At 44.2% G+C, this 22,800-nt stretch overlaps 1 protein-coding gene across 3 annotated transcripts in view; it reads right to left on the bottom strand.

The window, feature by feature from the left end:
• The window catches only part of FGD3 (FYVE, RhoGEF and PH domain containing 3), an 88,828-nt gene that overhangs the window by 26,398 nt on the left and 39,630 nt on the right, over window positions 1-22,800 (bottom strand). For all 3 annotated transcript variants that reach the window (XM_023738610.1, XM_023738611.1, XM_004384246.3), the window contains 7 exons: window positions 12,118-12,256; window positions 11,539-11,597; window positions 9,174-9,320; window positions 8,837-8,929; window positions 6,039-6,118; window positions 4,810-4,840; window positions 3,834-3,941 (listed from right to left, as the gene is read on the bottom strand). In XM_023738610.1, coding sequence (XP_023594378.1) covers window positions 3,834-3,941; window positions 4,810-4,840; window positions 6,039-6,118; window positions 8,837-8,929; window positions 9,174-9,320; window positions 11,539-11,597; window positions 12,118-12,256 — 657 coding nt within the window. The remainder of the gene's footprint in view (window positions 1-3,833; window positions 3,942-4,809; window positions 4,841-6,038; window positions 6,119-8,836; window positions 8,930-9,173; window positions 9,321-11,538; window positions 11,598-12,117; window positions 12,257-22,800) is intronic.

The following is a 22,800-nucleotide window of genomic DNA, read 5'->3' as shown; positions in this document are numbered from 1 at the left end:
TCTAGATTATCTAATTTGTTGTCATACAATTGTTCATGGTATTTTTTTATGATTCTTTTTTATTTCTGTAGGGTCAGTTGTAATGTCCCCACTTTAATTTTTGATTTTAGATATCTACATCTTCTTTTTTAATTTGTCAGTCTAGCTAAGGGTTTGTCAATTTTATTTCTTTTCAACAAACCAACTTCTGATTTCATCGATTCTATAGTTTTTTATTCTCTATTTTATTTATCTCTGCTCTTATCTTAATTATCTCATTCCTTCTAGTTGCTTTGGATTTGGTTTGCTCTTCTTTTTCTAATTCTTCAAGTTGTAAAGTTAGGCTATTGATTTATAAGCTTTCTCCTTTTTTAATGTAGGCATTTACAGCTATAAGTTTCTCTCTGAGCACTGCTTTCACTGCATTCTGTAAGTTTTGACATGTTGTGCTTTTATTTTCATTAGACTCTATTTCTCTTTTGATTCCTGACCCATTGGTTGTTTAATAGTGTATTGTTTAATTTCCATATATATGTGGATTTTCCAGTTTTCTTTCTGTTATTAATTTCTAGTTTCACTCCATTGTGGTATGAGAAAATACTTTGTATGGTTTCCATCTTTTTAGGTTTATTGAGACTTGCTCTGTGACCTAACATGTGGTCTATCCTGGAGAATGATCCACGTGTGCTGGAGAAGAATATATATTGTGCTGTTGTTGGGTGCAGTGTTCTCTATATATATATATCTGTTAGGTCTAGTTGGTTTATACTGCCATTCAGGTCCTCTATTTCCTTATTGATTTTCCTTCTTTATGTTCTGTCTTATACCTTCTTTTTCTCTTATTTCCTATGATACTGACAACTTTTGTGTTTTGTTGTGAACAATTTTGATTCCCTCCTCCTCTCTTTTTGTGTGTATTTTTCAGACGTGTTCTTTGTGGTTACCATAAGTATTACCTCTAACATCTTGCATTTATAACACCTGGATTAAATTGATACCAATTTAACTTCAGTAACATACAGAAAGCCTATACCTATGCCACCCCACTCCACACTATCTGTGTTGTTGTTATCACCAGTTACATCATTATACATCATGTGCCCTATAACATACATTTATACTTATTTTTTATGCATTTGTCATTGGAAGGCATGAAGGACATGGCTGCTAACATCAGCAAGCAAAAATACCTTAAAACTTGTCTTTATACTTGTCCCTACATTTGCTTTTCATGGAGATTTGTTTGTTTGTTTGTATTTCTATGTATGTCTTTGAGTTACTGTCTAGTGTCCTTTCTTACTCAACTGAGGGACTTAGCAATTAGCATTTCTTGTAAGGCAGATCTAGTGTTATACAATCTCTGAACTTGTTTATCAGAAAATGCCCTGATTTTGCCATCAAGGTGAAAAGACAGATATAGTATTCTTGGTTGAGAGTTCTTTTATTTCAGCACTTGGAATATGTCATTCCGTGGCCTTCTGACCTCCAAGGTTTCTGAGGAGAAATCAGCACTTAATCTTATTGGAGATTCTTTGTATGTGACAATTTGCTTCTCTCTTGCTGCCTTCAGGATTCTCTGTCTTTTGTTTTAGAGAGCATGATTGTAATGTATATCAGTGTGGATTTTTTTTTTTTTTTTTTAGGTTTATCCTACTTGGAGTTTATTGAGCTTCTTGAATGTGCAGGTTTATGTCCTTTGTCACATTCGGAAAGTTCTTTGGCATTATTTCTTCAAATATTCTCTCCGTCTCTTTTTCGCTCTCGTTTTCTTCTGGGATTCCTATGACGTGTGTATTGAATTGCTTGATGTTGTCACATAATGCCATTAAACTGAGCACAACAGTCTAGAGCCTTCTCCCTTGATGCTCTTCAGCCTTCATGATTTTAATTACCTTATCTTCTGGTTCACTGATTCTTTTTTCTCTCTGCTCAAATTGGTTATTAAACTCTTTCAGTGAGTTTCTGTTTTCAGTTATTATCTTTTTCAGTTCCAGTATTTCTGTTTGCTTTCTCTTCATAGTTTCTATCTTCTTGTTTAAATTCTTATTTTGTTCATGTCTTGTTTTCCTTTAGCTCTGTGATCTTGTTTAATATTGTTTTATTATATTCTTCCATTATGCTCATGATTTGGGCTTCCACAGATATGATTTCTCTCCCTTTGTCTTGTTCACTTGAATGAGCCATCATTTCCATTTTTATGTGTACCATGTCGTTTTTTGTTGAAGCAGGACATTAGAATTTTACAAGGTGTTGAATTTCTTAATTCTCTCAAGTATTCAGCGTTTTTGACAGCATTACTTTATACGAGAAACTCTTGGGGGAGAAAACTTCAGGCTTTGCCTACTGCTCCCTCTCCCTCTCTGTGATGACTCTGTTTCAAAAAGTTCAGGTTTCCATCTAGACCTGCTCATCATCTTTCAACATCTCCCAAACAGAATAGACAACACACACTCATCAGTCTATCCTCCAGGGAGCGCAGCCTTCATTCTTTGGTTATTGCTGGTCTCCTGCTCTGTGAGGGCTGTGTCTGACCACATTTTCAGTCCTTTGGCAGCTCCCAAACTGAGTGAACAGCTCTCCAGCAATGTAAACCTCAGTCTTTGTTCCCTGCTCCCTCCCCAACTCTTTGTAGGCTCACTTCTCTCAGAGCCAGAGACTGGGACCCTTTCCCATTCTCAGGAGAGCCAGGGGTTGACTGGGACTATGATTGCTTGTCTTTGCACCATGCCAGGAAGGGGAGGGACAGGCACACCTGGAACAGATCACCCGGGAAATCTGTCTTATTAATTTCAGAGCCAGAGCTCAGGGCTCCTTCCTGTGCACAGACAAGCTGTGGGTTGGATGGGAGACCGAGCGCTGCTGCAGCCATTAGTCTGCACACACCACTGCCGCAGTCCATAGTGGCTGACAGTCCACTGCGCCAGGAGGGAGAGAGGTGGGTAGTGTGGAAGAAATGCTCTTCCCATCATATGAGGCTCACTGTTATTTGGGTCCATTCACAAGTCCTTGTTGCTGTCCTCTGTGCACCGATTCAGGGTCCTGCAGAGCCAAGCACAGATCTCTTGCTGTATTTCTTGGTGTACGTGTGGGGAGGATTGGGAAACTAGGCCTGCTTACGCTGCCGTCTTCCCAGAATCTGACAGTAGTTTTCATTCACAGCAACAATACAAAGTTTCTTTCAAAATACATATATTAAGAAGAAAAAGGGAAGCTGGTTTGGTAAAAAGATTAAGTAACTGGAGCAGTGGGCTGCAGTGTTCCTGCCCACCGGCAGACCTGAGTCTGCAGTGAGTCTCTCACAGCCCATGGAGGCAGTGGGAGGTAACAAGCTTTCAATGACCATTTTCCACTGATGGCATCTGTGGCAAAAAATACAATCACAAAGAGGTATGTACTGCTACTAGGTTTCCCAGTAGAATGCAGAAAGTGTGCAGTGGCCACCGTGACACTACATTGTGGCCTTGCCATGCTACTTGGCATCTCTGAGACTTGATTTCCACACTGAGGACAATGACCCTACAATGCACAGGTCTGCCTCACCAAATGCCCACATGCAGTGGTGCTCCATACTCACTCCTGCTCTCCCTCCCACCCCACTAACCTGGGGCCACAGCACACCCTGCAAATGCTGAGCAGATGCACATATGCACTTGCTTTACCACCCTGGCCCTTGGCCGCCTGCCTGGAGCCCCAGTCCCACAAAAGCCTCAGGGGATGCTTCCTGCTGCCTGCCTGCCCACAAATCCCTCTGCTATGAGCCTTTGCCTGAACCCTCCTGTGATGGGAGCCCCCCTCATCCTGCCCTGTGGTCTAGGTGAGGCCACAGAGGACAGGCCCCAGGCGCTGGTACTAACAGATGGGTCTGGAGGGGGGGTGGAATCCTCGTTCCAGCCGAGGGGGCCACTGAAGGCCTTGAAGGTCTCACTGTTCTGCTTGTGCTTCTCAATGGTGGTCCTGATGACCTGGAAGAAGGTGACAAAGTCAGGGAGCATGTCCAGTACAAGAAGGGGTGGGGGACCCATCCCCAAGGACCACCCACCCAGAGGGTTATCTTATCTCACCCTGACCTGAGATGTTGCATTCCAGCCCCATTCTGAGATGAGGACACTGAGGCTCAAGGATACAAGTCAGAGGCCTTTGGCCCTCAGCTGGTCAACAAGGAGCTGGGGGTCAAGCCCAGGCCAGCTGGCCAAGTCCCTATACTCCATTCTCCCCTGATGTCACCCTGGCTCCCCACCCCAACATGCTGTGTTCCTCCTCCTGCCCAGGACCCCAGGGCTGTGGGTGGACACTTTCTGGGGACAGTCTGTGTTGGCAACTGTCCAGTTCACAGAAACCCATGGCCACATTCCCACTTCCCGGCACCAGCATTTCCACCTAATCTCTGAATTTTGTTTTCCTCTCTTCTTACCCAGAGATTTCCACTTTGTGAATTCTGGAAGCTAGAGGTCCTCTAACAACTAGCATATGCCCACCATGGCCATGGGACTTAATGCCACACTGGTCTGGTTGTGGCTGGAGCCCAGGAGCTCCCTGGGGCAGGGCTAGGTGGATTCATCTCTGGTTCTAGATGCCCTGAGCAGGCACACAGAGCGGTGGTGTCTGCTGGGGAAGGGGAGAGCAAGAGTCCTGCCCTTGGCAGGGGGGGCATGGGTGGGAGCCTCAAACAAGTTAATGGAAGGCTTGTGAGTCTGAAGGTGCTTCTGCAAAGCCGGGCAAATGGGACTGATGGTGCCTGGGTCACTGGGACCTCCTCTCTGCTTCAACATGACAGGACCATGGGGCTCAATAAACTCACCACTGGGTTACTTTAAACTTTAGAGGCTTTACCTGAATCCATTCGTTCTTCTCTTCCTCTGTCCTATAAAAACAAAAAATATTTTATTAACCAAGCCTTTGATGCTAACTATAAACAAGCAGGCTAACTCTCAGTGCACACCTGAGCACACGCCTGAGCAGCACACCTAAGCAGCAGGGGCTGTTTGGCCACTTGCTGCTGTGTACATACAGCTCGAGAGCTTAGAAGACTGCTCTGAGGGCTCCAAACCACCTGTAGCCAGGCGTGGTCAGTTGTGTGTGAAGCCCCATTTCACTTTACCTGACAAAAAAAAAAAAAAAAAAAACCAAACCCGTTGCCATCAAGTCAATTCTGACTCATAGCGACCCTATAGGACAGAGTAGAACTGCCCCATAGGGTTTCCAAGGAGTACGTGGTGGATTCAAATTGCTGATCTTTTTGTTAGCAGCCTTAACTCTTAACCACTACACCACCAGGGTTTCTGCTTTACGTGACAGTGGATGCAAATCAATGCCTCCCTGTAATGCTCAGTGCGTTCTTACTGGACTATGATGTGTCATTACAAAAATCTCCTGTTGTTAGTGGGAGGTGGGGGATGGGTTTGCCCACACGTTGCCAGTCAGAGCACAACCCGAGCATCTGCTTCAGAGGGCAGCTTGACAGTATCCATCAAAATTTCAAACCCACATCCTAACCTTTGACCAGCAACTCTATTTGAGGAATTTATCTTGTGGATATACTGACACATACACACAGAGACTTACGTGCAAGTGCCAACCAGCTTCAGCACTGTTTGCAGTAGCAAGACTCGGACGCCCAGACACCCATCAATGGGAACTGGTAAATGGTTATAATGGCATATTATGTGGCTTTAGGAAACGATGCTCAGGTATGTGGTGATTTCTGATAAACTTAATTTAAAAAAGCAAGATGCAGAACAGGCTCTACAGTAAACTGCCATTTGGGATTAAAGAAACAGATGTGTATGTATGTACATACAAAATTCTGGAAGGATACTTAAGAGATGGTCAGTTGGGGAGATGGAGGGGCAGGAGGTGGGCAGAGGCTTAATTTTCACTGTATTCCCCTTAGGACTGTTAAGTTTTAAAGCAGGAATAAACGAGTAAATTAATGAATAAAATGAATGAGTAAATAAGAACACATTGGAGTTACCCTGTTTAGAAAATGAAGTAATGTGCCAAAACACCAAGTCAGAGATATTCCCCCAGTAGCAGATAGTTAGAAACAGACTGTGCCCTACCGAGTCTGCAGCTCCAAGGACCTTTTCCTTCCTGTTATAACAAACGTGTGAGCTGCATTTGGCTTGACAATATCCTGTACCTAAAGGGACAGTGACAAAAACAAAGCAGTCATGTTAACAGCTGTCCTCAATCCATCCTCACCCCTCTCTAACCTAGAGCTCTTCTCTGAAGAGGTAGAAGAGGAGCCTGTGACCCCAGTGGGCTTGCAGGTCTGCAGAGACAGGCGTACCTAAACTTAGGCAATGAAACATGACATTGATTACATTCTTCGAGTTGTGCAATCATTCTCACCCTCCTTTTCCTCTTACATGAGCTGTTCCGATAGAGGAGGTCCACCCATCCCAGCCTGCTCAGGGCCAGGATTTCTTATCCTTTATGCTTAGAACGCTTCCCATCAAGCCCAGCCTGCCCTTCAAGGCCCACCAGCGATGCTGCTTCCTCAGGGAAACGTCCTCAGCCAGCCCTTGGACAAACCAAACCTTTCCCCGCCATGGTATCCAACAGGCACTGCCTCTCTGCAGCCCATGCACCCTGTGCCCTTAGAGACTTTTTTTGTTTTGTTTGTTTTACTGAATTTACAGAGTAATTTTTATTTTCTGCACACTTCTGTTTTCTAAATTCTCTGCAAACAACACATATTACTTTTTTTTGTTGACGGTGTTGTTGAGAATATACACAGCAAAAACATACACCAGTTAAAGTTTCTGCATGTACAATTCAGTGACATTGATTATATTCTTCAAGTCGTGCAACATTCTCACCCTCCTTTTCTGAGTTGCTCCTTCCCATTAACATAAACTCACTACCTCCTCCTAAGGTTTCTGTCTAATCTTTTGAGTTGCTATTGTCAATTTGATCCCATATAGATAGATCTTAAAAGAGCACAATGCTCAAGTCTTCTTTTAAGAAGACTTCAGGGGATATTTTTGGTTTAAGGTTTAAAGATTATCTTAAAGCAATAGTTTCGGGGATTCATTCAGCCTCCATGGCTTTAGAAAGTCTGGATTCCATGAGAATTTGAGTCTGTTCTTCATTTTCCCCCTTTTGATCAGGATTCCTCTATAGAATCTTTGATCAAAATGTTCAGTAGTAGTAGCTGGGCACCATCTAGTTCTTCTGTTCTCGTGGCAAAGGAAGCAGTTCTTCATGTAGACAATTAGCCACACATTCCATATCCTCCTCCTATTCCTGACTCTCCTTCTTTTTCTGTTGCTCCAGATGAATAGAGACCAATTGTTGTGCCTTGGATGGCTGCTTGCAGGCTTTTAAGACCCCAGGCACTATGCAACAAACTAGGAGCTAGACCAGAAGCATTAAACAGAACTCATCCTATGTGTTTTTATCCTTTTCTCTGCTAGATTAAAGATAACCATTTTCTTGCAGTTTGTGAGTCCTTTCAATGGATTATAGTACCTCAGAAACAGAGAAGGGGCTGGTGCCCACTGACCTAGGCCCGGGTGAATGAGGCTGAGAGAGAGAAAGGGCTGATGCCCACTGACCTAGCCCCAGTGAATGAGGATGAGAGAGAAAAAGCTGTGAGGAGCAGGTGGGGTCTGAACTAAACAGGGAAGGGAGGCTGAGATGTCCACGTGATGCAGTTGGAGTGTGGAGTGGGACTTATTATCCACCAAACTTTTGGCATCAGAGGTGGATGATCTTGGCTTCTTTGGACTGGTTTAGCACAAACTGGTGTCAGTAGAAGATGAGATTCACTAGAGACAGCGACCTCTGACAATGCAACCAGAACGCAAAACAGCAGAGGTGTGGTTCCAGGGGGTCTCAGTCAGGCAGTGATAGAACAATACTGATCCTGCACCCAGCCAGCACCTTGGGCATGGCCACCACCACAGGGCTTCTCCAACTGCTGAAAGGCTGAGAACTTGTGCATTAACAGATCAAATTAATGACCAGACACACTAGAGAAATGGTTTCTTCTACCTATAGAAAACGGATTTTTTTTTCTCTAGTTAGTCATTATTTTTAATGGTGTTTCTTAACCTGGATTTAGCAAATTTCCAGGTGAGAAGGGAATTTTTTGTGTCTTTGAGGCAAACGTCTACCTTTTTGAGATGGTTAAATATTTTAATTTAGCAAATATTTTGGGGGCACCCATTAATCCAAAGCCCTCCCCAATAGGAGTCAGGGACCCAATCTGTCACCTGTGGCCCACCACTATGAGACCCTGCCAGGCTCATGGGACAGAGTGACAACAAGACAAACAGGTGTCTGGCCCATGCTGCACAGGAGAGGACCAGGCAGGTCGGGCACACATGAGTATGTGTACACTCTAGCCAGGGACCTTGACAAGTCCCTTCTACCCCCAAACTTCACCTTCAGATCTGTAGAGAGGCCAGGATCTCTGACCCAAAGGTAAGGGGTCAGCCAAGCTGCTCCCATCTAGGCACTCAGGAGAGGTGGGACCCACCACTGCCCTGTGCCCCAGGCTATGCTCACCTTAGTCTCCAACAACCTCCTGTCTTTGTGTGTCTATGTATCCCTCGACCACTAGACCACAGCACGCTGGCAGGGTAGCCAACTAGAGAAGCAGAGAGAACCTCAGCAAGGACCTGCTAAACCCAGCCCTGAATGGCAGTGCCGTGACAGGCTGGAAGTTGCTCCAGGCCACACCGGCATTTACAGGTAAAGCCTGAGGCTCAGAGGAGTCAGCACAAGGTGCCGGGTCACACGGCCGGTGAGTGCTGCAGCCGCTGGAGACCCAGGTGTTTCCACTAATTTAGCGCTGGGGGTGGGAGGGGGCAAGGCTGGGAGCAGGTGTAGGGAGGAGGGGCTCACCCACCTGAAGGCCCGAAATGTCCATCTTCTCCCGGACACTGAACTTCTGGCCCATGAGCCTCAGCTTGGGCACACAGTAAAGGACCATGCTGTTGAACTGCAGGAGGGAGGCACAGGTGAGCATGGTGGGCACGGGTCCAGTTGTGCAGAGGATCGTGGCCCCGTGTGGCCTGGGAAGGGCTTTGGGGCAGTCCCTGAGATAGGGACCAGTGGTTGCAGTCAGGGAGGAGGCTGAAGAGCCCTGGGGGCCCCTGTGGCCGTGAACCCTGCACTGGGAGAGCTGGGGATGGGGACCCCTACTGCTGTGGGCTCTGCACTGAGGGACCAGGGTTGGGGCTCACCAGGAAGAGGTAGCGGTCCTGGGTGGTGCCGTTCTTGGCTGACAGCTTCTGGATGTGACCTTCCTTGATGAGCTCGTTGGCCGGGTTAACGATGTCCTCCTCCCCACCCAGGCGCTCATACACCTCCAAGAGCTTGTGCATTTTCTCCTGCAAAAGACAAAGGGATCAGGCAGCTGTGTAGCCACGGGGAACAAGAACCTGCCAGGGACACAGGGGTGAATGGAGCACCGCTCTGCAACCAGGACCCAAAACCACAACAGGGTCATGTGAGAGGAGGAGCCTACTGACTTAGGGGTGGGAAAAGAAATACGGGGATAGGGAACATTCAAGTTGGGTATTGGAGGAAGAATAGAATCTCACCATGCGGAGAATAATAAGATAAATAAGATAATAACAGCTAAGAGCATTGCTATGTGCCAGGCCCTGCTCCACACACGATATGTGTATTAACTCATGTAATTTTGACACCAATCCAGTGAGGTAGGTACCATTGTTGATGTCGTTGTTAGCTGCCGTCGAGACGATTCCAACTCACAGCGATCCCATTATTATCCCCAATCTATAGACAAGGAAACGGAGGCACAGAGACAATAAAAGAATTACTGCAGGAGTTTCTGCTAGTACACTGGGATTAGACCCAGCCATCTGGCTCTTTCTCCTGGAGGGCATTCCAGTCTGAAGAAACAACTGGGACATCCAGGGCGTTTGCACTGGGCAGCTATTCCCCTTCCTTCTGGCACGCTCAGCCTGTCTCCCATGCCATCCTTAAGCCATGGAACCCGGGGCAGTCATGTGGCCCAGAAGCCAGCCAATCAGCATGTCACATTCCCCCGGCTGTGTGGCCCAGCAATGCCTTTTGGTGCAGCAGGAGGGGGCCACTAGCTTTTGGACAAGGCTTGGCACTGAGAGTTTCAGGTGCTGGGTTATTACTACCATTTGCTACCACCTGTGCCTGGGCCTACAGTAGCAGCTCCTGGGGGACAATAATCCACAGCCTCAGACACCAAGAGACTCCATGACAGCCCCTGCTTATCAGGACTGCACATTAACATGCAGTAGTGCCATAGCCTAAGGAGCCGTGGCAGTGAAATTGTTAAGCACTCAGCTGATATCCAAAAGGTTGGTTCGAACCCCCACCCCCACCCCCACCCAGCAGCTCTGCGGGAGAAACACTGGCAACTTGCTCCCATAAGGATTAGAGCCTAGGAAACCCTATGGGGCAGTTCTACTCTGTCCTCTAGGGTCGCTATATGTCAGAATCAACTCGACAGCACCTAACAACAACACAACAGAGAAGAGACGGCCGGGGTCAGAGCGCGGCCCTGGCCCACGGATGCTCCCCCACCTCCATACCAGTGAGGTGGGAACCTCACCACAAGCTTTGTGTTATTAGGGAAAAGAACTGCCAGGTGGCAGGCGGGTTGGGGTCAACATGAGTCCACCACTGGGGGAGCCCCACGTGGCCTCCCTCCACATTGCCCAGAGATGCACCCGTGAGGAATTCCCCAGACTTCCATGGGCCACATGACCATGGGGTTCTGAGCAACAGCTCTTTTTCCTTGGTATGTTTAGTCCTGGTGAGGAAATAGGGGAAATAAATTAAAAACACATTGGAAATAAATGGAGTCCGCCTGTGATCTGTTTGGACTGCCAGGAGGCACTCCAGGCCCAGACACACAGGCCAGTGGGTACAAGGGCATGTGAACATCTTGCTTTCCTCTCTTGTTGCCTCTAAGAAAAACAGCAGTGCACGTGTGGTGGAAAAGAGCAGTGACTACTAGGTATCAGCCTTCCGAGGACAGGGTCACTGGCTCACTCTGATGCCAGTATCACAGGCGCAAAGGTGAGGCTCAAGGGTGCCCAGGATAGGCCTACTCAGGGCTCTGCCCAGTCCTCAGATGTGGCCTCATGCAGACCAAGAATGCAACACTTTCTCATTAGCCTTTGTGCCTCCTCCAGTCCTTAGCTCTGAGCCTGGCTCGCAAAAGACACTAATGAAGCTTTACTGAATAAATGAATAACTGAGTGAATGAATGATGATAACACTGAGAGTAATGTTTAATGTGCCAGGTCATGTTCTAAGCACCTTATTTAGGTGACACATTTAATCCCCACAGTGAAATTAATTTAATTCTCACAATGAGACCAGTTCAGGTAGTGTCCCCATTTTACAGACGGGGAAGCTGAGGAACAGAGCAATACGTAACTCACCAGAGACCACAGAGCGAGCAGGTGGCAGGCCTGCTGGCCTGACACTAAACCCCTGTCCTGACCTGGGAGATTGGTTAGGGAGTGCCTATGTGCCACCCATCCACTATGCTGCACCCTGCCCCACCGCCCAGAGCCTCCCCCTGCCCTCACTCACCATCTTCCGAATAGCCGCATTGGAATGGTTTGCTGCAGTGGAAATGAGCTCCAAGGACTCTTCAGGGAAGGAGAGGGCAGAGTTAGCCTGCGGGGCTGCGTCCTCGCCCTAGAGGGCCTGCAGAGCTGTTTCTCCAGAGCCCTAGCATCTGGTCTTCCCTGCAGAAGCCCTGCCTGGATGTCAGACCCCTCCCCATGGGGGCCCAGGCTATTCAGGAGTTTGATCAGGAGGGGTGGGCTCACGGAGGGAGAGGCTGGAAGCAAGCGACTCTCCTGCCCCGGCCTGCCCTGCCCAGCTGCCTGGCTACCCTTGGACCAAGAGTAGCCCCCACTAGCTCCACAATCCTAATTCCTGTATCCTAAACTTGGGGATGCGATGGCCAGCCCTCACAGCCCCTTCCCCAGAAACAATGCCTAGCCTTCACACTTCAAGTCTAAGTCCCCTTTTGATTCATATTTAGGAGGCACTTGGATCTTTCCCTCTCTCTCCATGGCTTGCTAGGTTTTCTGCAAGTGCCACTCACACTTCACTGAGGCCCAGTGTCCTCCCAGGGACCCTCGCTGCCCAGCCCCAGCTTACTCTCTGCATCCCTCTGGTCAGGAGCATCTGCCGGGAGCCTCTTCAGGTAGTCTTTGAGCAGCAGCTCATAGCGGGGGATCCTCTGCACAGGCTCCAGCATGTGGTGCTGCAGTGTCAGATTCCCACACACCTCTTGCTTCTGTGAGAAAGCCCAGCGCAGTGTGTGTGGGACCCATTCACATCTGGGACTTGGCCTACCCACTCTTAAACACCCCCTGCTTCTGTGAGAGAGCCCAGGGTACTGCAGGGGGCCATTCCACATCTGGGACACAGCCCCCTACTTCTTGTGAAAGAGCACTCTAAATCTGAAGTGCTTAACATAACTAAAATGGCTGACATAGGTTTGAATCAAACTCCATTTTGTCCTAGGCCCCTGCTTCTGCTTTTTAGAGTACATGACCCATGACGACACTCTTGACCAAGATGACTCGCTCTGCAACTTTCTGAGATGGCCCACCCAGATTGTTGCAGAAACCAGCTCTGTAATGCAGGAAACTGAGGCTAAGGTTGAGTACTTCAGCCAATAGAAACAGAGCATGTTGAATATCAACCAATCAGATGTACCCCCCGTATTCTTTCCCAACTCTGTGCAGAGTTCTGCAAAATTCAGTATAAAGGACATGTGCTTATGGTCCCTCTTTGGAACACCATTTTGTCATTTTGGTGTTTCCTGATTTGCAAATTTTTTAATCTGAATAAAACTCTTATTTCACAGGCACTCTGTTTTGTTTTTAACAATTATTTGGTGTCAGAAGCGGGACTGAAGGAACCAGCCTATGGCCTTGAAGCCCTTGTCAGACACTAGCAAAGGATCCCACTGAGTCTTTTTAGGCACTCTGTCTCTGTGAGGAGCCTTGGAGGCCATTTGGTGAGTCCTCTCGAATCTTGAGCTCTATCTTGTTACATGCAGCTCAGCTCCATTTTATGCAGAGTTTGGTTTGTGTCTGCAGATGTTTGTCTCTGTCTTTTTGCATGGTCATGGGTTCTGCTGAATCCAGGCCTGCTGATTTCCCTAGTGGATCTCCTACTATATGTTCAAGACTTAACAGGCTTCAATCAAGTTTGTATTTACAACTGTGGCATGCCCTGACCAAAGATAGTTTTTCTGACCAGTGACAACTTTTGGGTTCATTTGAATTGAGAAAATTTGTATACCTGAGATGTAAATTAGAAAACTGTAGAACTAAACAAAAGCTTCAGGATGCTTTTTTTGATTGGTATTTAGAAGCTTCTAAATGTGTCAATGATTCTAAATTGGCTTCTTTATAAGACATGGTATCCAAATTAACCAAGATTAGTAAGTCTCTTAAAAAGGAAACACACAAGACAGTCAACGAGTCCACTCCTTCTGACCTCTCTGTTCCTCCTCTATCTTTGTACCTTACTCTCCCTCCATATTTTGGAAAGTATCCTGGTCTGTCTGAAATGTCATTTCAAATGATGATCTGTTTCTTGACCCTAAAGCTCCTCCAGTGTCTCAGATAATCTTTAAGCCCAAACAAGTTGAAGGGTGAGAGAACAACCTCCCTATAATTATTTTCTCTCCCTAGTCTAAAGCCAAATTAACAGCCATAGCTTAGGAGTTTCCAAAACCCATTGAGAACCCTAAAACATTTAAGTAGGAATTCTACATTTTAATTCAGGTTTTCCAACCTGGTCTGGCTGATCTCTATCAGGTAATCCATATGCTAGTTTGATCAGGAGAGGCACAAAATAGAACTCTTACATCACTTAGAGGCTTTGATAATGGATAAGGTACCTCTACTTTAGGAAAATAATGCTCATTGTTATCCTCTGTGTCCCCAACCTTATGGTCTTCTTCCTCCATAGATGTGGGAAGAATATGTAGTGCACAAGCAATTAAAGTTCAAATTTACCCAATGAAACCACTTCCCAGCATTTCTCAATACCCTCTAAAACAAAAGGCAATTCAAAGGTTAACCCCTGTACTTGAGGAATTAATTAATAAAGGGCTAATAATACCTTAAACTAGCCCATGTAATACCCCCAATTCTTGCCAGTTAAGAAACCTAATGGAAAGAGTCAGAGATTCGTTCAAGACCTTAGGGTCATTAATTGTCTGATGATTCCTCAATTTTTGATCACTCCAAATCCTCATCTTTTGTTGTCTCAGATACCTCTCAAGGCTAAGAGCTTTACTTAGCAGACCTATGTAGTGCTTTCTTTGGTGTTCTGGTCCACCCTAATAGTCAATATTTATTTGCCTTCACTTGGGATTAATGCCAATATACCTGGACTGTCATGCCTCAGGGATTTACTGAATCTCCCAGCTACTTCTCCTCCCTTAAAAATTGATTTAGAGGACCTAATGTTTCCAAATAATTCTCTCCTCATTCAATATGTTGGTGGTTTGCTGCTTTATTCCAGGAATACCTCAGATGGTGAAGAAGATTCTGTATATTTGCTTAATTGCTTGGCCACTAAAGGGCATAAAGCTTCTAAAGGTTTTTATTTGTTAAAACCCAAGTTAAATATTTAGGCCACATTCTAACTTCAGAGGTGATCCAGTTAGATCCACAAAGACTTGAAACCATTTGTAACCATCCCTTGCCAAATACAAAAAAACAGCTTAGAGGTTTTTTTGGGCCCTTGTGGCTAATGCCACAGCTGGATTCCAAACTTTTCTTTGATTGCTCAATCACTCTATGCCTTGCCTAAAACAGAGAGCCCAGAACCTCTGCAATGGATTCCTGAACAAATAGAACGTTTCCATGAACTTAAGAGGAATCTAACCAATCCCCTGGCTTTAAGCCTACCTAGCTATGACAAACCCTTTTCATTATTTGTTCATGAAAGAAACAGAAATGCCTTAGGAGTTCTTACTCAGTCACATGGAAATTAGCAGAGATTTGTTGGATATTATAGTCTCCAATTGGATACTGTAGCCAGAACCTATCCACCTTGCTTGAGAGTAGTTGCAGCTACCACTAAACTGGATGAAGCCATTGCTGACATTGCTATGAGAAATGATTCAGATGTACTCATCCTACATTCGGTAGAATCCTTATTAAATTCTGCTCTTACTCAGAATCTCTCTGTTAGCTGGCTCACTTCTTATGAAATTCTTTTATCCCCTCCACACATTCATCTGTGTCGCAGCAGACTACTTAATCCAGCTACTCTCTTACCTTTGCCTGATTACGGAAATCCTGACCATGGCTGCCTAGATTTGACTGAACAACTGTTAGTTCCTAGGGCTGATCTTAAAGATGTTCCTTTACATACTCCAGATCTTGTTTTATTTACTGATGGGTCTTATTTAAACACTTCTAATCTTTCTTACCAAGCTGGATATGCTTTAACTACTAATACTGTTATATTAGAAAGCTCTCCACTTGCTGAAGCATGCTCCACCCAACAAATGAAGCTAATAGCCTTAACTCAAGTTTGTCACCTAGCTAAATGTCAAAGAGTTAATATTTTCACGAATAGCACGACTTTGGAATGCTATGGAAGCAGTGAGGATTTCTAACCTCTAATAATGATAACATAAAAAATGGACCCCAAATACGTCAGTTTTTAGATGCTTTACTCTTTCCAAAAGAAATTTCTGTCATCAAGATAGAAGCACATACTAAATGTAGTCCTCCTGAGGTTAAAGGAAATACTTTAGCAGATAATGCTGCTCAAGCTGCTGGAAATGTAATTGCTTAGCCTGTATCTATGTACAAGTTGAATGAAGTCACTGCCCCTAACATGTGAGTTCCACCTTATGAATTGGCCATTAAACAATCACAAGAACTGAGTGAAGAATTAAATAAATGGAAATCATAAGGGTGTAAATATGACAAAAATCTAAAGTTATGGATGGGGCCAAATCAAAAACCTGCACTACTTGAAAACCTGAAGGTGCTTATCCTGCACATAATTCATTCTCTAAGCCACTGTGTGGTTGATAAAATGGTCCAAATTATGGAAATACATTGGTGGGGGAAATTCTGTATAGCCAAACGAGTCTGTGCACAAAGTCAAAGATGTCTAAAGACACACCTAAGAAAGCCCTTGAAGGCATCACCAGGAGAATTTCCTCCACCTTTGGGTCCAATGTTGGAATGTCAGATATATTTCATTCAACTTCCTCTCTCTATGGGATATAAATTTATATTAGTAATGATTTGTATGTACTCTCATTGGGTTGAAGCTTATCCTGCTCACCAAACAACTGACACTTTTGTTGCTAAGAAAGTTCTAAAGACTATCGTACCACCATGTGGTACTCCCGCCACTCTCCGCAGTGACAAAGGAATGCATCTTACTGGACAGGTTATTAAAGAAATTTGCAAAATCTTTCCAATCACTCAATTTTTACATACCTCTTATCATCCCCAGTCCTGTGGATTAGTAGGTCTTACTAATAATTAGCAATTAGCATAGGCCTTATTAAATGTTGTATATCAATGGAATTGGGGCCCTGGTGGCGTAGTGGTTAAGAGCTCAGCTGCTAACCAAAATGTTGGCAGTTCAAATCCACCAGCCGCTCCTTGGAAACCCTAAGGGGGAGTTCTAGTCTGTCCAATAGGGTCACTATGAGTCAGTACCGACTTGACAGCATCTAACAGCAACATCAGAGGAATTATTAAACAACCAGTTAGCCAAATTAACTGAAAGCCTAGAGCTGCCATAGGCTAAAGTACTTCCGTTGGTGTTATTAAATCTTAGATCCTCTCCATTTGGAAAACACAAGCTCTCTCCTCAAGAAATAGTCACTGGAAGACCTATGCTCTTAAGTCACATTACTTACACTGATCCACACATTGTTAACGCAGATATCCTTAAGTATTGCAAAGGACTGATGGCCTATTCTCAACGTTGTGTAACACAGGTAGGACAATCCTTCATGGACAGAGATCTCGAGGCTCCTGACTTCTACGACCATGGCCTGCAACCTGAAGACCTAGTCTACTGGAAGGGTTTCAACTCCAAAACCTTAGAAGTCTACTGGAAGGGACTATTTCAGGTGTTGCTGACCATCCAGTGTGCAGCCAAACTCAATGGCCCTGTGGATACACATGAGTCATCTTAAATGTACACCTCCCAATTGTTAGACAAGTACACCAGCAGGTGACCTCAAACTTCACCTATGCAGAGGTCACTCAGAATCAGACAACCACAGAAGTAGACAACTAGCCCCAAGATCATGGAACAAGATCTCATGCAGGTTGTGAATTTTATGGACTTTGCTTAGTAGTTGTAGCTATCCCTATGCTATTAGCCTTATTATATCCCTGTGGTCGTATTTCCTGGTAGTTTTATTCATTATGAAAGTCCATTTAAACCTTATTCTTCTGTTTCTAACAATTTCTTCTAATACTTGAAGAGAAAATGCATTTGTTAAATTAGCCCAATTGGTAGCTAGTGCCAGAAATTTGGCAGAATCAATGCTCTCCATAATCTGGGTGTGAAAATTCAGATCTGTTATTGTCTCTTATATTAAATTACAGTCTTGTACCCAATGCTACTGTTAACTTCAACATTACCTTTAAATGAGCCACACATGTTAGACTGTGGCTTCCCCCTATATTGTTGGCCCAACCTCAGGTACTATGCTTTAATCTAACCCAAATCAGAAAGAATGCAGAATTGCTCTAGGGTGAAAGAAACCTTTCTTTATCATAGTTGCCAAAATGACTTTCCAGTCTAACACACAGCCCCCCCCCCCAGATACTTTATAAATTTATTGGTACAGGCAACAAAACTACCAGATTGCCTAAAGGGAAATAAAACAGATTTAAGCAACTTGTCCCCACCTTGTATTAGACTCTGGAACCCACTAAGGATGGGACAATTGTCCATTTGTAACAATTCTTTAACAGAAAATTAGCTTGAGCAAGTCAATCAAACCATTTCCTTCCCACACAATTACACCAGAAGTAACATGATCTGTGCTTTATATGGTATGTATTTCTGTGTGGAGGATCAAATTATCCCACAATAAGGGAACTGAACCCAAGTGATGAACCTCATGCCTAGGCATTATAGCTGGAACATGATGGGTCAATGTGCCTTAGGTCTTTTAGGAGCTCCTTTAGATGTCCACTCCTATAATGAAAGTATACACTGGAGTAGTGATTTGAAGGTTCTCATTCATAATAAGAGAGATTTTATGCCATAGAATAATAAAATAGCTGAAAAACCTGGGATGAGATGGGATGAGTATCCCTCTGAGCACTTCTACCCAACTATGGTATTCCTCAGCTTGAAAACTCTATTTGCAATTTATCTGCTACAATGGCTCAAATTGCTGATTATATTGCAGATGGAACGTCAGCCCAGCAGAAATCTTTAGAATCTCTTGTTAAGGTTGTATTAGACAATAGGATAGTTCTTGATTTCCTTCTAGACCAACAAGAAGGAGTTTGTGCCATTGCTAATACCTCTGCTGCACCTGGATAAACACCACAGGAGAAGTAGAACAAGATATTAGAAAAATATACCAGAAAGCTAGTTGACTACATTCAATACCTCCTATGTCTGACTCTCCCTTTTTAGGTATCTTTAGCTGGTTACTCAATGGCATGGGTTCCTAGTTATACTCTATACTACAAACTGGGTTAATCTTTTTGATTGCTATAATAATTATTGTAGGTCTTGTTAAATGTTGTATGAAATGCCTGTATAATGCTTGTAGCCAAACTATAGTTCCCCTTGCTATGCTGAAGGTTATGTATCCTGAAGAAATTAAGTTCTTAGAGGAGACAGACCTCACACCTTGAGTTAGCCTTTTTGAATGTTAAATTGTTCCTCCAAGTGTGGCCTTGCTTCACACATACCCCAACTGGAGGACCTCAGAAGCAGAGCATCTGAGGTATGGCATGGTGAAAAGGTGGATGAAAGATCCAACTTATAAAAAGATCAATCCAACGAGAAGTCCATGCAGAAGAAAACACTTAAAATGGTGATCAAGGAATCGCTATGGAGATTCATTATCAACAGGGGGAAGTGTGAAAGAGCACTCTAAAACAGAGGTGCTTGACATAACTAAAATGTCTAACACAGATCTGAATCGAACTCCATTTTGTTTTAGGCTCTTGCTTCTGCTTTTTAGAGTACGTGATCCATGACCACACTATTGACCAAGAAAACTTGTTCTGCAACATTCTGAGATGGCCCATGCGGATTGTTGCAGGAACCATCTTTGGAATGCAGGAAACTGAGGCTAAGGTTGAGTACCCCAGCCAAGAGAAATTCTTGGTAAATGAGTCTTACAGAGCATGCTGAATATCAACCAATCAAATGTACCCCTGTACTCTTTGCCAACTCTGTACAGAGTTCTACAAAATTGAGTATAAAGGATGTGTGCTTATGCTCCCTCTTCGGAATGACATTTTGAACTTTCATTTTGGTGCTTCCCAATTTGCAAGTCTTTGAATCTGAATAAAACTCTTCTTTTATTTTACAGAAACTCTGTTTCATTTTTTACATCCTGGACACCAAAGAAGCCCCCTAGAGGCTATCCTGTACTCCCAGCACCCTGTTGTCCACCCTGCAAGGCACATTTACAGCTGAGGAAATATAATCATTAGTTTAAAAAGGCTTTTTTTAAGCATTACTTTTTAAAAAAATTCTTGAACGTCCTAAAAATTGGTTGTTCCCAAAACACCCACAATTTTTGTACAGCAAACAACACCATAAATAAAACTATAAACAAAAGAAAATTTGTACTATATATCACAGACAATGGTTGATATCCTTAACCTATAAAAACCCTTATTGATCAATAAGAGGAAGACCAACACTGCAGTAGACAAAAACAGCTAGGGATGTGACTAGGCTGGGGTGTGAACTGACCAAGAAAGGGAAGCTGAGATCTCCCTAGACTGGTTTGACATTACAAATTGGTGTCAGTAAAAGTGAGATCCAATGCAGTGACTCCTGAGTCAGGGAAACATAGGGTTTTGGAAGAAAAAGAATAAATGGACGAGGGATGAGAAACTTGATTTCTGGATAGTTACTTTTGTTGTCGATATCTGTAGTAGTAGAAATTAAAGTAAGAGGTGAGCTTGGTTTGGATTCTGGCTGGCCCACAGCCTCAGAGCCATTTCTAAAGGGAAAGACTACGTTAAAGCAGCAGATAAAGAAGAAAGCTAAATTGATTTCCATAAGATTAATGAGGAGAGAGAAGACACACCTGGAGTGGTTTAGGGTGAAAGTCAGGCAGGTTAATCCAGATGATGATTGACAAGGTGCCAGAGTTTTCTTGGTCCAGGCCAGCCAGGGACCTGAGGCCATATACATATAAATAGGTAAAATGCTCAGGGGATAAAATGAAATTAGAAACTGTGATGTTTAAACAGGCTTTATGTAAAGGAGTAAAGAGAAATATGAAAGCCAAACGTTTTAAAAAAAGATTTATGTGAAGTGGTTGTGTTAATCTGAATTTATCATCAGAATGTATTATATTATGTTTGACTAAAGAAAGGCTTCCTCATACCTCATGTTCTAAAACAGACCTGAATGTTTGAGAATGAATGTTGGGTATTGTGAAAAACAGAGAGTAACTTGCCCTTCAGGCAATACTTGTTTGGATATGCTAAATGGAAACTAGTAAGAATTGTCCAAGCCTACACTGGTTGATAATTCACATTAATCCTGTTGTGGAGCTTTAATCAGGATATATGCTGAAAACCGTAAACAACCAGGAGCTTTGCATTTGAGAGGCAATTACTATTGGATTGAAAAGCTGATTGACGAAGGTAAAAAGTCTATTGACTCATTGAGGTGATACTCATGTGGGGCATAGCCCTATGGAAACCTGAAGAGTACACTAAAGCAGGATATGTCAGTGCCCATCAGAAGAACCCCATTCCAGGACTGGAAGTTAATGGAAGCCAGTGAGTAGATATCCTGGAATGCTCGCTTGAGTTGACCACCTGGGTTCATGAAGTTGGCTAGGTGCAGAGATGGGCTAAGTCTGGGTATGTTCCTCTTGCACGCTCTGAGGCACAGAATACCACTGGTAGCCCTGGAGGGCTGTGTTTGCCCTGGATTGGACTTCGTTTACTCAGTAACGGATACAGATGCTCAGAGTTCAAACTGGAACAGAAGATTTTTCAGACCAAGGAGTAAGCTTTTCTTCTCACAGTACTGGTTTGATAGGCATGGTCATTTAAAACACCGGCTGTCTAAAACAGGAGGGGTGGGGGAAGAGATGAAGGCCTGAAGGGCCAGCTCACATGTTTCCACATGTGTGTGTTCACCTTCAGCATGAGGGGGACAAGGGAGGATCCTCACTGGATAGATTCCTCTTTTCCTGATAAAACAACTCACAAACTGTGAGTCTGTGATGGGTCTGGGGAAGAGGGGATGGGGAGGATGCTGATGTGACTATATGATTCAGCCGTAATCGTGAACAACTGTAATTGTGAAGGCTGTGGTTGTGGAAACTAACTGAAAAGCTGTAGCTCTACAGGTGCTTGAAAAGACAAAGCCAAGACCATGACTGACAAGACCATATGGAGGCCTGCAGCAGACCAGAATGACCTCTGCCTGAGAGGTGAGGACTGGGATAATTGTTGATGACTGATTTGGACTGGGATTGTGATGACGATCTTCATACTCAAATGTTAAGCATGTGAAAGAACCATGACCAAAGGGCCAGGGGGTGAACTATGAGGTATGGAATCCCTTTGCAGTAAACAATTTGGCCCAGGAGTGGTTGGCCCAGTAAGCAAGTTAAGTACGGGCTTACTTACTAATCTGTAGTGAACAATTTCACATGGGGGGAGGGTAAGGACATCCCCTAGGGACATGGAGGCTCTGCACTGAGACCCCCTTTTGAACCTTGCCTTTCTGTTTGTATCCTTTTTCCTTCTAGATTAAAGATAGCTTTTTCCTGCAGTTTATGAGTTGTTTCAATGGCTTATTGGACCTAAGATACAGAGAAGGGGCTGGTGCCCACAGACCTAGGCCCAGGTGAATGGAGCTGAGAGAAAAATGGCCCCACTGGTGGCTGGGGTCTGAATTAACCAGGGAAGAGAAGCTGTGATTTCCCAGGACTGGTTTGGTATTTCAGCTATGTGTAGAAAAACAAAAAGAAAGATCAGTATAACATTTTTTTAAATTGCCTGCCACTAGAGACAGAGTGACACTTTGGATGCAGAGACATTCATTTGAATCAAGTTCTATCAAATAATAACTGGTGTTGTGGATTGAACTGTGTCCCCCAAAAGTATGTGTCATCTTGGTTGGGCCATGATTCCCAGTATTGTATGGTTGTCTTCCATTTTGTGATTGATGTAATTTTCCTATGTGTTGTAAATTCTATCACTATGATGTTAATGAGATGGATTATTGGCAGTTATGTTGATGAGATCCACAAGATTAGACTGTATCTTAAGCCAATCTCCTTTGAGATATAAAATAGAGAAGCGAGCAGAGAGACAGGGGAACCTCATACCACCAAGAAAGCAACCCTGGGAGCAGAGTATGTCCTTTGGACCTGAGGTTCCTGTGCAGAGAAGCTCCTAGACCAGGGGAAGATTGATACCTTCCTCCAGAGCCAACAGAAAGAGAAAGACTTCACCTGGAGCTGACACCCTGAATTTGGACTTCTAGCCTACTAGACTATGAGAGAATAAATTTTTCTTTGTTAAAGTCATCTACCTGTGGTATTTCTGTTATAGCAGCTCTAGATGACAATAGACTGAAAAACCTCTGAGCCAC

This window comes from Trichechus manatus, unplaced genomic scaffold, assembly GCF_000243295.1.
Source record: "Trichechus manatus latirostris isolate Lorelei unplaced genomic scaffold, TriManLat1.0 scaffold00120, whole genome shotgun sequence".
Taxonomy (NCBI): domain Eukaryota; kingdom Metazoa; phylum Chordata; class Mammalia; order Sirenia; family Trichechidae; genus Trichechus; species Trichechus manatus.
This window is presented reverse-complemented; position numbering and strand designations above follow the sequence as displayed.